General features: G+C 46.1%; 1 protein-coding gene across 2 annotated transcripts in view; it reads left to right on the forward strand.

Moving 5' to 3' along the window:
* The window catches only part of PACRG (parkin coregulated), a 535,154-nt gene that overhangs the window by 382,862 nt on the left and 136,927 nt on the right, over nucleotides 1-15,365 (forward strand). Inside the window, exon 6 of one of the 2 annotated variants that reach the window (XM_068985431.1) lies at nucleotides 12,565-12,600. The exons of the other annotated variant lie outside the window; for it this stretch is intronic. Coding sequence (XP_068841532.1) covers nucleotides 12,565-12,600 — 36 coding nt within the window. The remainder of the gene's footprint in view (nucleotides 1-12,564; nucleotides 12,601-15,365) is intronic. 2 annotated transcript variants of the gene reach the window in all.

Here is a 15,365-nt window from a genome sequence, read left to right on the forward strand (position 1 = left end):
CTCCAGGGGACTGACCCAGGGATCAAACCCAGGTCTCCTGCATGGCAGGCAGATTCTTTACCGTCTGAGCCACTAGGGAAACCCTTACATCTATATATACCAGTTCTTTTATGATGGGCAATAAGGTTATGTCAAGTCGCTTGTTATAAAGAGCGACGCTATAGCTTGTATTTTGTGTGTGTGCGTGTATTTCTGTGCACTGGTGTCAATACATTGAAAAACCTATTCTTAAAAATAGTGCAGGTTTCATTTCACTAGATATCAGGCTTGACCCCTGCAGTCCTCTAGAAGTCTAAGAGGTTGTTTGTCATGGTGCACAGCTTCTTAGTTTTGGGTTTTGCTTTGGGGCACTCTCTAATCCCTGGGTTGGGAGGGAGTTTCTTCTGAGGCTCCTGGACGTATGGCTTATGTGACAGCACCCAACAGCAATTTCTTAAAGCTGCACGGACCGCTCAGAATCCAGGGGTTTCTCATTTAGGTTTCAGAAAGGGATTAAAAGTGCAGACACGTGTTGGGTCTGGCCATAATAGTGATATCTCTGCAAATGAATTTGCACAAAATTGTTAAATAAGTCTAGATCTTTCGAGTGGAACAGGCTGGATGTATGTTCCCAGCAGAGAGGCTTTGCCCAGAAAGACGACATACAGTTCGTTAGGAGAGAAGCTCAGCTCCACCTGCTGTAAACATCCCTCTGGTGACCTTGAGTCTGGGCTCTGCTGGAGCCTCTAAAGCCTGGACCCTGCTGCAGGAGAGGCTGGGAGTAACCGGCCGGCTTGCTGGGCTCATTCCAGCTAGGATGGCCAGGAGAGCTAGGTCTGGGCAGGCGGCGGTCTGCAGAGGTGACCCCTGGCCCTGCCTGAGGCTGGACCGTTGTTCTCAGTCTTGGCTGAGCACTGACATCACACGGGAAGTTTGCGCTGAGTCTGAGCATGACTCCCACTTGTCTGCAGTGCCTCCTGTCCCCCTCAGATGCCTCCGGTCAGCCTGAGTCACGTCATTCAGGACACACTCTTCTCACCTTTTATTTAGTTCCTGTGCGTCTCTTCCTCTCGTGCTCCATATGCTCTGACAGCAGGACAGCTGCAGACGCAGAGCTGACGGGAGCCAGTCCAAGACTAACCATGCAAACGGAGTAACAGCAAAGCGACGGGGGCAGAGAGCCGGCTACGGCGCCCCGATCAGCCCAGCAGGGCCTGGAGGCTTCCGAGGGCCTGGGTAACCAGGCCTGCCTTAGGACGCGCCACGGACCCCACGCAAGGCCAACTCGGCTCTGAACTGCTTGGCTTGCTAACGCACATCCTGTTCTAACCAAGTTCCACCGGGAAAGTAGTACACCCCTGCCAGGCGGGGGAGGGCGTCAGTAACCCCAGCAGGGAGAGACCAGAGCAGAGGGACCTGACCTTCTTCTGTAGAAATAACTGGATCCTTCCCTTGCACACAGACCAAAAGGTGGCCTGGCAGTGCCCACCTGCAGACTTGCAACCATCTCCACAGCTCCGGAATGGTCCAGCTGCTTTTTCTTCAGCTCTACTGTGCTAGATTTAAATGCTGAGAATGTTAATAGCATGAAAATATTATTGTCCATACTCTTGTATGATTTTATTCTTGCATCTAACTTTGTAATTGTATTTTTATCAATTTAGAAAGTATCTATGAATAGTTTTAAAAGTTTAAGTATCATATTAAATATTAAAATCTATAAGAGAGTTTATAGCAGAATAGATTTAGACCTTCAGCCTAAATTCCTTCTGGTGTGGAGTAATAATTTATATTGTACAATAACTAAGGTACAATACAAAGCAAGTAATTGCAAAGATGAATTTTCAAAGGGAAACAGAATTTATAGATGTGGATTTTAATTTTAAGCCTATTAATACTGTGTTTTAGAGGTAAATAGATATTGTGATTTATTTTTTAAAATTCTCGTGGATCAAATAACAGTCTTTCTCAGATAAACAGAAATTGCTTAAATAGACATTATTTCAGATTTTCATTTAATGTTTTTCCTGTTCTCATGAATAATCAAGAAATCCTACAAAGTTCCACATTTAAACAAAAGAATCTAACAAAAAAAGACACAAAAAAACACACTTAGTTTCTGAAAATTTTAAGGCCATAGTGAGAGAGGGTAACTGGAAGATAAAAGTTGAGTTTCAAATAAAAAAACAGAACTTGTTTGTTTCTATTTTCACTCATTCTGCAATAACCCTAATTCTCCTCAAATTCTTCCAAATATCTGAATCCACATGTGTTCATGATAAACAGTCTTTTCAGCTTCCATTTAATCTGTGCCAATCTCCTTCTTTCCTGCTTATCCAACAAGAGAATCTCTTTTGAATCAGCCACTATAGCCTTCCCAGCCTCTGCCCAAGTGCTGGGCTATTAAGCTAAGGCCCAGGGGGACCCACCTTGCCCAGATGGGGGTTTTCCCCCAGGTCTGGACAAGGCTCAGCCATGACTTCTGGCCCAGCTTCCACATCCAATTCATACTCCATGGACTCTGGAGTGATGGATGGCAGGGGGGCCTCCCACTCACTGCTTACCTGGGTTACCAGAAAGGAAGCAGGGCTACCCTACAGTCTATTGAAATCTTTCATTACAGCAGGAACCCTGGGAGCTGGATTCCAGAACTCTAAGAGTAAAAAGTGGGCTTCCCAGGTGGCTCAGTAGTGAAGAATCCACCTGCAGTGCAGGAGCCACAGGACACACGGGTTCAATCCCTGGGTCAGAAAGATTCCCCTGGAGAAGGGAGTGGCTACCCACTCCTGTATTCTCCTTGCCTGGAGAATCCCATGGGCAGAGGAGCCGGGCGGGCTACAGTCCTTGGGGTCACAAAGAGCTGGACATGACTGAGCACACAGATGCAAAAGTAACAAATATTAAAGTACTCAAATTTCTTCCACCTCTCGTCTACTGGGGCACTGGTTTTGGACCTTAGACTCAAGTGAGGACCCTGTAACCCTTTATTTAAACCATTAGTGACCTAGATGGGCCACCAGCTTAGAGGCCGAAACCGAGGTTTAAATGCCAGTGTTCCTGTCAGCTGAGTGGCCTTCCACAAGTCACTGGGCCATTCTAGATGTTGCCTCAGTCCTTGTAGATCAGCTGTGGTGATTTGACAAGATAATGCAAGCTGAAGTGATGAAAGGGGAGATGGAGGGATGGATGGGTGGAAACTGTTAGGTGCTAATCAAGGTCCTGGCTGCTGTGGTCTTAGCAGTTTGCCACCAAAAGCATGTGTTAATCATCTTCTACGTGACTTGTATGTATGCTAGGTTCTATGAGGGTTAAAAAAAAAAAAAAGCAAAAAGATCCAGACCCTATCCCCAGGGGCCGAAACGCAAAAGGTGTGAGAAGCGTTATGCACTTACAAATACGATGCTAAGGAGGATGGCTCAATTAATTCTAGATGTGAGTCTTGAAGCATCTGCTGAAAAAAAAAAAAAAGTTCTTCAAGAGGACTGACAGTTTTCTGAGATGAGCATTAAATACGTCCTAGCAGAGGGACAGCGCAAAAAAGGGCACCTGTTCGGGAAACTGCCCAGAGCGCAGAGCAGGAAGGAAGCTGAGAAATGGAGGGAGCGGGGGCCGTGGGGACGCCTTGCAGAGAAGCCTCGGGAGAACCGAGTGGACACCGGGCCTAGGAGGTTGGTTTCAGCCCAGAATTCAGTGAAGAAATGTTGACAGGAAGGGATCCATTCGCTCAAACCCCGCCCCCCCCCCCCCCCGCCCTGCCCTCCCCCACCACATGGTTACTGTCCCCTGGAGGAACTAAGGACTCACTGCTGGAGAGGACACGGCCTGGACCTCAAGGGGGCAGTTCTGTAGCAGGGGGATCAGATGAATATACCCCCTTCCCGTGATCCTGCAGCGATGAGGATGAGGATGGAGGTCCAGGGCGCCCAGGCTGCGGGATGAAGGGGAGAAGTCCCGTTCAAGCCTGCACCACTGGCCCCCAAGCCTGCAGAGCGGTCCCTGGGGGAAGGAGGTGCAGCAGCATGGCGGGAGGAGGGGTGGAAACCGGGGGGAAAACTGGGGAGAGAAACCGCATTTCAGAGACAGCTGCTGTGGTTCAGGTGAGAGGTCAGGGACCGCCACGTAGGGCCGCAGAGGTGAGAATGGCAGAGAAGACGGCTGAACAGAGGTCTCAGCCCCTCTGCAGCACACTGACTGCTCTGACCAGGTCACTGAATGCAGAGGGTACTGAAAACACACCATCACTCAGATATCGCGCGGCTCTTCTCACTGGACGTTTTCACTGGGTTTGCTGGTGGTGGTTGTGCCGTGCTCGTTGCTCAGTCGTCTCCAGCACTTTGTGACCCCATATACTGTAGTCCATCAGGCTTCCTCTGACCCCGGGGTTCTCCGATGCGACCCCTTAATTACATGCAAACACAACTTTAATATGAGACAGATGCACTCTACCAAGTCACACAGAAGCCTGGATTCCTGGGCCTCAGGGGGATGGATCGGGCTTCCTGGGCAGTGCCATCAGCCTGGCACGTGCCAGCGAGTCTGTGCTCGTTTCCTCTCTGTCTGCAGGGGCGCCACTGGACTGCCCTCTTCCCCGCTCTCCTCTCTCTTTTGTTCCTCTCATCTGCCCTGCACTCCATCAGCCAAAAAAATGTAGATGAGAATCAACTCTTTGTTTTAGCAGCAGCGAAAGAACTGTTTTGTTAATTGAGTATTGATATCCCAAGAACTGCTTACTGTGCCAAGTTATTAGGATAAGTAGACGAGGGGCAAATTAAACTTTGAATCACCTGTTCCTTTGGGCAAAATGCATAAACCAAATTGACTGCAACCAAATGTCATATTATTTACATGGCATGCACAATTTATTTCCCCAAAATGTGCTCAACAAAAGACTTGAATTCGCTCTTAAGCATATAATGGATCCCACTTAATTGTGACGCTCTCTGTGCACCATTCTCCCTATAATTAAATCATATGGAAAAATGTCACAAAACAAAATAAAATGTATTTATTTCAGCCGTATCTTCCCACAGCATGACATGAAGCCTGAAAAAAAGAACCACTAAACATTTTTATGCCATCTGTGCTGATAGGGGATACGTTTACCAAGCATGTCACTGTAAAATATTCCATTTTGGATTAAGCATAGTCTACTTATTACTATATAGTATGTGAGTGAGTACAAAATCAGATAAAATTGTGTATCTGAGGCAATATTCTTTTTTTATTGTATTAGATGCTATTTTGTAGCACACCTAGTCCACCATAATATCTCCTCCTGGATTTCAAGAGATCCAAAAGAAAGGGATGGTCAATAGCTCATATTCATGTTAAAAAATCTCCATGCTTCTTCATCTGAATAAAGTTCTGAAAATATTTCCCAGCAGTTGGAATGATAGCCTCTCATAAGCAGAATATGGATCACTGTGACAACTTGGATAATGATGCCATTTGGGGCTAATAATCCCTCAGTGCCAAAGGAGAGCTGAAATGTCTGTATAGCCCAAACACTTTTGCTTCCGTTAGCCTGTGAAGCATAGTTATGTCCATTCAAATGTTCTACCTTTTCCACAGAATAAACCTAGGCTTATTATGCTTTGCCATTATTATGGCTAGATTTTATGAATACTTAGAGAAAATTTGCTATATTCAATGAACCCTTTTTGTAGTTTGGAAACCCTATAAATCTTGATGGACTCAGATAAGCACCAAAGGGTTCTGGCTTAAACTCAGGCTCCTAGCCCAGTCTGTATTATCCTTCTGGGTCTTCCTCCAAGTTTCTCTATTTGGGAACACATACGAATAATGAAATGTAACATTCTTTTACAAATGAAAAGTACTTTATAACTATGCTGAGTTCCTACCAGATTTGTAACTGTTATTAATGAATAACCTCTCTCCTGGTGGTTCAGTGGTAAAGAATCTACCTGGCAAGCAGGAGACACGGGTTCGATCCTGGGTTGGGAAGATCCCCTGGAGAAGGAAATGGCAACCCACTCCAGTATTCTGGCTTAGGAAATCCCATGGACAAAGGAGCCTGGCGGGCTATAGTCCATGGAGTCACAAAGAGTTGGAAATGACTGGGCGACTAACCCCTTCACTTTCACATAAATTACAGTTTGCCATAAATCCAAGGGAGAGCCTTCTGTACCTTGATTCTGCTCAAAGCTCTGAAATTTAATGTTTCAGGAGGTTTTAAAGTCCCACTTCCTTTATAAACCAACCCCACCATCTCCCTGAAGCTGCTTTTGACACTCTATGTGACTCATAAACTGTTAAATGAGACATGAACCTTCGTCACTGTCGCTGATGATATCATCATTATTAAAGCTGTAAAATTGTGGCAGCCACTCTTTCCAGTGTTGCCCCCCACAGCATTTTTTACTGTGGCATTCGCTTAATCATTTGATTTTATGTTAGGAGTCGTCTGTACACTGTCTTTGAAACTGACCTTAACTGTTTTCTGCCTATGGCTTATCCCGCCACATAACTGCAGGGCAAATTCCGAATCACAGGTGTGGGAGTATCCTACAGGAAGCAGAGTGTGCATTCAATAGACATTTGTCAGAGCACGGAGTGGATTCTGCTTTAACCCCTGTGTGTGTGTGCCTGTGTGTGTGTTCAGTTGCTCAGTCGTGCTGGGCTCTTTGCGGCCCCATGGACTGTATAGTCTGCCAGGCTCCTCTGTCGTAGGATTTCCGAGGCAAGAATACTGGAGAGGGTTGCCTTTTCCTTCTCCAGGGGATCTTTCTGACCCAGAGGTGGAACCCAAGTCTCTGTGTCTCCTGCATTGGCAGATGGATTCTCTACCACCAGCACAACCCTTATTCTAATTTAAACAGCAACAACAAAATCCTCAAGCTATAGAGATTTTTACAATTAATTGAAAATGCTACCTTCTTTTGGCCCAGCTATAATTCCTTATCATAATATACCTCTTAGACTGACTAGGTGTTTAGTATAATGAAAAGGAAGATCTCCTTTACCAAAAGCACAAACAAAACCTTTTCAAGTTCTAAACTTTCATTCCGGTAAGCTATGTTCTCTGATCACCTACACTGAGTATTCTTAAATGAGAATTTTTGAAGTGTTAAATATTCATGACTGTATCTCCCTTTTTAACTTTTGGCGGAGCACTGGAGGTTATGGCTATCATATTCTAGCACAAAATATGGATAAACTTGCAGTTTGAAAGTTAATGTACAGATTTTGCCAATTGCAAAGGATTATGGTATTTGAGTAAATGAGGCCAGAACTAAAGCTGATACAATTCAATGGTATATGTGGTTGTTTCCTCTGTCTTTTGAAATCCAGAAGGGTAGAGAGATGCGTGCTTTGTGCCCAGTCCAGTACAACTGTTTGCGATCCCTTGGGCTGTAGCCCACCAGGCTCCTCTGTCCGTGGGATTTCCCAGGCAAGAACACTGGAGTGGGTTGTCATTTTCTGCCCCAGCGCATCTTCCCGACCCAGGGATGGAACCTCTGTTTCCTACACTGGTAGGCAGATTCTTTGCCATTGTGCCACCTATAGGGCTCTAGCTAGCCCGAATTTTGTTCTTAGCTACTCGTTTTTTACTGGCTCCTCTGCTGAGCCTTCTTTTGACCGCATAACATGAAGAAAACAAAATTTGAATCAGTATTGATTATGAATGAAAAGTTACTTCTAATCAAACATTTTTATTTAATAAAATTACTGATGATCAGGATACCCTGCCTCCTAGCCAGCACTATAATAAAAACCAACTACTGTGCACAAGTCCCCGTTTAATGATCGTGACTCTCGTCTAGAGGAGAAAAGGAAGTGGGCGTGTCAAGCCTAGATAAGATGAAGTGATGCAGAGATGGCTGCATTTGTGAACCCCAGGGAAGAAGTTCCCACACCCCTTTGTTGTTCAGTCACTAAGTCGTGCCCTACTCTTTGCAACCCTGCAGCACACCAGGCTTCCCTGTCCTTCACTATCTCCCTGAGTTTTCGCAAACTCATGTCCATTGAGTCAGTGATGCCATCCAACCATCTCATCCTCTGTTGCCCCCTTCTCCTCCTGCCCTTAATCTTTCCCAGCATCAGGGTCTTTTCCAATCAGCCAGCTCTTCCCATCAGGTGCCCAAAGTATTGGAGCTTCAATCTCAGCCTTAGTTCTTCCAAAGAGTGGTCAGGATTGATTTCCTTTCGGATTGACTGGTTTGATCTCCTCGCCATCCAAAGGGCTCTCAAAAGTCTTCTCCAGCACCACAATTTGAAAACACCAATTCTTGGGCCCTCAACCTTCTTTATGGTCCAACTCTCACATCTGGACAAACAGATTTGGAAAAACCATAGCTTTGACTATACAGACCTTTGTCAACAAAGTGGTGCCTCTGCTTTCTAATACTTTGTCTAGGTTTGTCATAGCTTTTCTTCCAAGGAGCGAGCATCTTTTAGTTTCGTGGCTACAGTCACGTTCTACCGTGATTTTGGAGCCCAAGAAAAAAGATAGAATCTGCTGCTGTTTCCATTTTTTCTTCATCTATTTGCCATGAAATGATGGGACCGGATGCCACGATCTTAGTTTTCTGAAAGCTGAGTTTTAAGACAGCCTTTTCCCCCCTCTCCTCTTTCACCCTCAGCAAAAGGGCTCTTTTAGTTCTTCTTGGCTTTCTGCTGAGTGTCTACCGGAAAGGTCATGTCCCTGCAGTTGCCTCCACGCGCCACTAGAGGGTGATGCTCCATTCTTGGCGATGACCCAGAATCCTCTCCTGCCAGCGGTGTCGGGATGCGCCTCACACGTCACTCAGGGAGAAGGCGTGCTGTGTCGTTCAACATGGCTGCCGCCGTCGGGTTCCCTCATCTCCGACTCCAGCTGTGCTTCTCGTACGTGATAACTGGAGAGGAGCCTTGCATCAGACCACATGCCCCTTGAACATGCGGCCTCCTCCACGTGTGTGTGTGTCTCTGTTCTCCACCCACCTTGCACCGAGTGCCCAAACTCACCGACTCTCTGCCCCAAACACCCGACCTGGGGCCCCCTTTCCCTAACCAGCACAAGACTCTTCTGTGAGCTCCCCTGAGGGTGGGAGGTCCAGTTCCTGCTTCTTTTACGACTTAGACCTTTCCTCCTTTCCTCCGCTCTTACTCCCCCCATTCCCTTCCATCTGTGGCCTACCCTAACCTGGAAGTCTGCTTTATACTAGAGCTCCTCACCGTCGACTCCTCCAGCGAACTGTAAACGTGAAAGGATGTCATCTGGCATTACACTGTATACAAGAGTCTCAGAAATGATTAGACTTGCTTTTCTGTGAAACAAGGGCATAAAGACTTTTGGGTCAGCTCGTTGTATAATTAAGTTGGCTTAATTTGCTTTTTATATTTCAAAAGATCAAAAATTCAGGTTCAATCATAATTTTGCAAGCAGAGGAGAGCATGTTGGCTACGTTAAGAATCTATTCGGTGGGAAGTGTATTACTGAAGAAATGGTAACAATAATGTAATATTGAGGAGGAAGTGTGAGGAAATAGAAACAAGCTTACTACCCAGTGGTCAAGATAATAGAAAAATGTCAAAGGGAGGGATTTCCAAGGGGGAACAACCGCCATGACCAGGCTAAAAGTAACACCTACTGGGTGTTTAGGGAGCGCCAGAGTGTGTGCGTCTGCTCTGGTTCGTTTTATCTTCGCCACCAGATGAAGGAGTTATGGTTGCTGTTCCCAGTTTGCAGATGAGACTGAGGCTCAGAGAGGTTCCTTAGTTAGCCAGGTTCACACAGTGCTGAAGGTGGGGCTCTACCCTTGGCCTGTCTGCTCTAAAGGACAGGCTCTTGCCTTATTCCCAATGATGTTTCAGTAATAACAAAAGATTATAGTTTTTCGCAAGGGCAAAAGGGCCCAAAATTAATCTGGAAATGAACTCCCCCCTCCAGTTCTCATAATTTCTAAGTCCGTACTGGTCGGCTACAGCTAGCCAGGCAGGGAAAAGTCAATGGAAGTATTTGGAAGGAGTGAAAAGAGGAGAAAGAAGGGTTTGCAGATTTAAGAACTATTTCTTCCTTGGTATATATAAGCCCATGGGTCAGAGCCCCTCACTGAAGGCTGAGCTCAGTTGGCCCAAGTGTGGAAGCACCAGCCCTGCCCTCTAAGAGCAGGATTGGGGGTAGTTTCAGTCACAGACTCTGCTGTGGGTTTATTTTTATACCAAGACATGTTAGAAGGCCATGGACTTGACACACAAAGTTAATGGACCAAGGACCCTGTTTGTCCTTGGTCTTCTCAGGAAGAGCCCCAGTAAAAATGCAAATTACAGAAGTGTCTTCTAAACACAGAAATCTTCCACTATAATTCCAGGAAGCTCTCAGCTTCTACGTTTTATTCAGCTACAGTTATTGTTTTAGAGCAAGACCTTGTGCCTCTTGGTATATACTTAAAACTTGCAAATTGCCTTTTAAGGTCTAAAATTCGAAGCCAGCAGTGGAAATTTGCCGTTACCCTACCTTGGTCAGCTGAAGAGTTTCCTGCCCCCTCAGCCTAAATAAGCCAGCCTTCACTTCACATGCGGTTCTCTCAATGGGAGTTACCAAAAGTACAATACAGATAGCTGGATTTTTTTCAACCACGGTTATTTTAATTGCAGAAACTGATGCTGTGGCATCAGGGTAAATAGAAATTTTCCCCCAGAGAAAGCCTCTTTGACCCAGGTCATTGAATGATTTTTATTAGTGTACACACACACACACACACACACACACACACACACACAATCTGAGCGCATGTAAACACTCCCACGGAGCTTTTCCCTGGAAAAAGAAGGCAGTTTGCATTGATTAATACAGTTTCTTGCTTCCGTCACTTTTACTGGATCCTGAGACTCAGGTTTGAGAGCTCTACTGGGTTCAGGAAACGCTTCGGCAGGGATGAACTGTGCAATCTGCAGAAGACTCGAGACTTCTTGACTTCAGTTCCTCATCCCTCACACAGAGATTGGTCTGCCAACTGGATTTTGAACCATTCATAAACTCAAACTAATTGTTTTTAAATCTAGCAATTAAACTTAAGGAAATAAAGATGGAAGTAGGCGGAAGTAACTAGATCTTTCAAAATTGTTTTTAGCAATAGCAAACAACTAGAAATAAGTAAAATGTCCATGAGTATGGAAATAGCTAAATAAATTGCTTCATTCCTATGATGGAATATTAGGTTGCAATTTAGAGTGAAAACTTTTTAGAGACATGATAAAATCATCCAGAAAAAAAGTTAAAAATTAAGATGCAAAAAAGATGTATAATATAATCTTAGCTGTGTGTTAATACGTGTGTTTAGAGGCTTCCCAGGCGACTCTAGCAGTAAAGAACCCGCCTGCCAATGCAGGAGACATAAGAGACCTGGGTTCGATCCTTGGGTTGGGAAGGTCCCCTGGAGGAGGGCACAGCAACCTGCTCCAGTATTCTTGCCTGGAGAATCCCATGGACAGAGGAACCTGAAGGGCTCCAGTCCACAGGGTCACAAAGAATCGGACACACGTGCATACGTGCACACACACGGAAGATCCTGTACTTAAACTGCAATGATGGCTCTTTTTTTTGGGAAAGGGCTTCTGTTTATTTGTTTGTTTTTTAATTTATTTTTGGCAGTGCTGGGGCTGTGTGCAGACTTCTCTAGTTGCAGGGAGTGCAGGCTGCTATCTGATTGTGGTGTGAGGGCTTCTCACTGCAGCGGCTTCTCGTGTGGCAGAGGATGGGCTTTAGGGCGCATGGGCTTCAGCAGTTGCAGCTCCCGGGCTCTGGGGCACAGGCTCAGTAGTTGTGGCACTCGGGCTGAGTTACTCCGAAGCACGTGAGATCTTCCCAGATCAGGGATCGAAGCCGTGTCCCCTCCATTGGCAAGCAGATTCCCATCCACTGTGCCACTAGGGAAGCCCACTGCTGGCTATTTCTTGGAAGAGAGAGTATAAAAGATCATTGTTTTTTAATCCTTCTCTTTGTTTACCATTTCTTCCATAATGAACTATATAATTGGGGGGGGGAGTTATCTTAAAAATTAAATTTGGAGATTGGTCTAGATTATATCAAATTTCTTTACAATTCTAAATATCTATTGCATTTATGAACCAATAAAATATTTCAAGAGTAACAGATAGGTTTTGGAATTTACCCAAAACAATCGCTCCTCAGAATGGCATCTGAGGTCACAATCGTTTCTCCTCCAGGACAAGACTGGAGAAGACCTGGGTGTTAAAAATGCCATAAACCCTTTAGAAGCCAAACCTCGGCTGTTCTCCTGGTGCCATAGGTAGGCTTCCCCTCTTTACTTTTGGCTTTGAATCCTGCAATGAGGCAGCATCACTCGAACTTACATAAGACTCCTCAACAAGTTGGTTCTCCTACCTCCTCACACATTACAGACGATTTTTGCCTCGAGCCTCCAGGATGAAGGATAGTCATTCAAGTCGCTGCCTTCCTTTTCGCAGCAAACACTTTTAAGGTCACTCCCTCAGCACTAAAAAGCAGGAGAGTGCTTCAGTAGGTGTCTGGATGTTCCCAAACCAGCAGCTGCCACCCACACTTGACCAGTGCTTCGTGAGCTCTGGGTTTAAAATTGAAGTTAGGGTGGTGGTGGCTAGTCCTTCCCAGATCTTCAGTGCTCTGGTCTCCTGGCAGTGAGATAATTCAATGCAGAAACGGTGGCATGCGCTCCCTGGAGCAGCACCCTCGCTGAACATGTGTGAGAAGGCAGAACCCCAAAGTACCCACTTTCCCTGCTTTGAGCAAGGGAACGCAAGACTCAGGAGTGGTCAGCCAGCCGCAGAGCTTCTCTCCAATGCTGCCTCCCTGGCAGGTATTTCTTTTGTCAGATGTCCCTTCCTGGTTACTTACATTGCCACCCAGTCTGAGCACAAAGCAGAGAGAGTGTGACTTAAAACATCAGGTTCCCAACGTCTGGTCCTGGGTGCAGAGATGCGTTGTCCCCTGGGAGGCCAACCAGTCCCCACTGCCCTGAAAACACCACACTGGACTGACCCAGGCGAGGGGCCTCTGTGTTAGGGGTGGTTGCAGAGGAAGCCCAGCCTCCTGAGTTTGTCACCATGAGGAGACTGTTTCTGTGTCCGATTGAAACCTCTCCGGAGAATCTGTCAGTTTCTTTCTGCCCAGTTTTCATTCCCGGTGGAAACAGCTGGGCACCTACAGTCACCCTCTGCAGTCACTAACCCTGCAGCCGTCTCGGGGGTGCCTACCCTTACCTCCATCACTTCATTCAATCTCACAAACAAGAAGGCGGCCTGAGGTTTGCCTTTTTATACATCGAGAAACTAGAGCTCAGAGAGACGGCAGTGTTTGTCCAGGGTACAGCTGGTTGGAAGTAGAGCCGAACTGCCCGGCTTTCTCGTCGACGCCGTGCTGTCGCATCATACATCTTGCAGAGCTGAGCTTGTGGCTTTTTCCCCTTTCTTAATCTTCATTAGATGAAGTTACCCTAGTCTCTCATCCTGTGTGCTAACCTGGAACTCTCTATCTCTGAAATCACTGCCGACACCTGTCTGGAGGAGCAGGCAGACCAGCGTCCTGTTTTCCCCTGAGGCCCGCTCTTTTACACAGCCTGGTTTGGCCCACCCAGATGGGAGAATGACGTCAGCCCTGAAATCTCTTTGTGGAGGCCAGATAGTTGGAAAGGACCTAAGTAGACTCCTCCTGAAGCTGTGTTTGCAGAGCAAGCACAGAATTTTTACGTTATGTATGTATTCGAGTCAGCCTGGTGGGCAAAGACCTAGGAAGGCTGCTGTTGTTCAGACACTAAGTTGTGTCTCTTTGCAACCCCATGGACTGCAGCACTCCAGGCTTCCCTGTCCTTCACCACCTCCCGGAATCTGCTCAAACTCATGTCCATTGAGTCATATGCATCCAACCATCTCGTCCTCTGTCGTCCCCTTCTCTTCCTGCCCTCAATCATTCGCAACATCAGAGTCTTTTTCAATGAGTTGGCTCTTCGCATCAGGTGGCCAAAGTATTGGAGCTTCAGCTTCAGCATCAGTCCTTCCATTGAATATTCAGGGTTGATTTCCTTTAGAATGGACTGATTTGATCTCCTTGCAGTCCAAAGGACTCTCAATAGTCTTCTCCAACACCACAGTTCAAAAGCATCAATTCTTTCATACTCAGCTTTCTTTATGGTCCAACTCTCACATCCATATGTGACTACTGGAAAAACCATGGCTTTAACTATATGGACCTTTGTCAGCAAAGTGACATCTCTGTGTTTTACTGAAGAAAGCTATAGCCAGTAGTTAATGAATCATTCCTCCCCGGCCCCCACCCCATCATCTTGGATACTACTATTTCTGAGGAATTGTGGAATTGATGGTTTCCGGTGGAAGGTCTCAATGCATTTCTCCAGTAGCCCAAGGGGCACACGGAAGCACTAGCTGCAGGGAATTTGTGCACACAGCTCCTGCGGTGTGTAAAGGGGAGTGAGAAAGGACCAGATGTCCTGTAGCGCGTAAGCTGCAAACTAAACCCGGATGTTCTGAGCCCCGGTCCCGGATACTAGGATATAGAAGGGAGCGTTCAGATAGAGGGGGTCTGAGTGACTCCCATCAGAAGCGGAGACACAGCTCGGCTTCCTCTGACCTGCCTCCACCCATGGGTCCCAGCATTTGTTGTTTACAAGCCCACATTCAGCCTCTGGGTCTTGTGGGTCAGAGGATAAACGGGGCTTTTCAAGTTTGGATTTCTAATCTCAGATACTAGATCCACTCCTGATTTAATATTTCAATCCTCTTGTGCGCAGCCCAGATTGAAAGTCTTTTCTGCTTATTTCTGAGCCTAATTTAGATTTTTGACTTTCAAGTTAAAATAACCTTACTGAGAGATGACAAAGCAAAAGTCAATGAGTTCAGAGTGATTAGTAAATACCAGTGGCTCCGTCTTGTTTTCTCCCACCTGTGGGAGTGTCTTTAATCTGTCTGCACATGGACACTCCCTTCTTCATTTTAATAGCACCTCCATTTTTCAGGCGGCCACGACCGTTCTTGGACACGGAGAGTGGGCAGGAAAAACACGCAAACACGTCTCTGATTCTCCTGCCATTACACTGGCTTCAAGGGAAAAATTGTGTGATCTCCAGGCTTGGCAGGAGGGTAAGCCTTCCTATTCTTTGGCCAGTGACCCTTTGTCCTTTTAATGGAGAGCAAAGGAAAATTCCCTTTGTTCACCTGCACAGGCAGCACACCACCTGGTCATGCCCTCGACTTCCCTTCTTTTGATTACCATTTGTTTATTCATGGAGCAAATGGTTCACCTCCGGGAAAAGGGCACTATATTTAGTACTGGAAATGGTAAAAAAAAAAAAAAAAAAGAGAGAGAGAGAGAGAGGAAGGGAAGGGGGAAGGAGGAAGTGGGGGAGGAGAAACTGGGACAAAGCTCCTGT

Source organism: Capricornis sumatraensis, chromosome 13, assembly GCF_032405125.1.
Source record: "Capricornis sumatraensis isolate serow.1 chromosome 13, serow.2, whole genome shotgun sequence".
Classification (NCBI taxonomy): domain Eukaryota; kingdom Metazoa; phylum Chordata; class Mammalia; order Artiodactyla; family Bovidae; genus Capricornis; species Capricornis sumatraensis.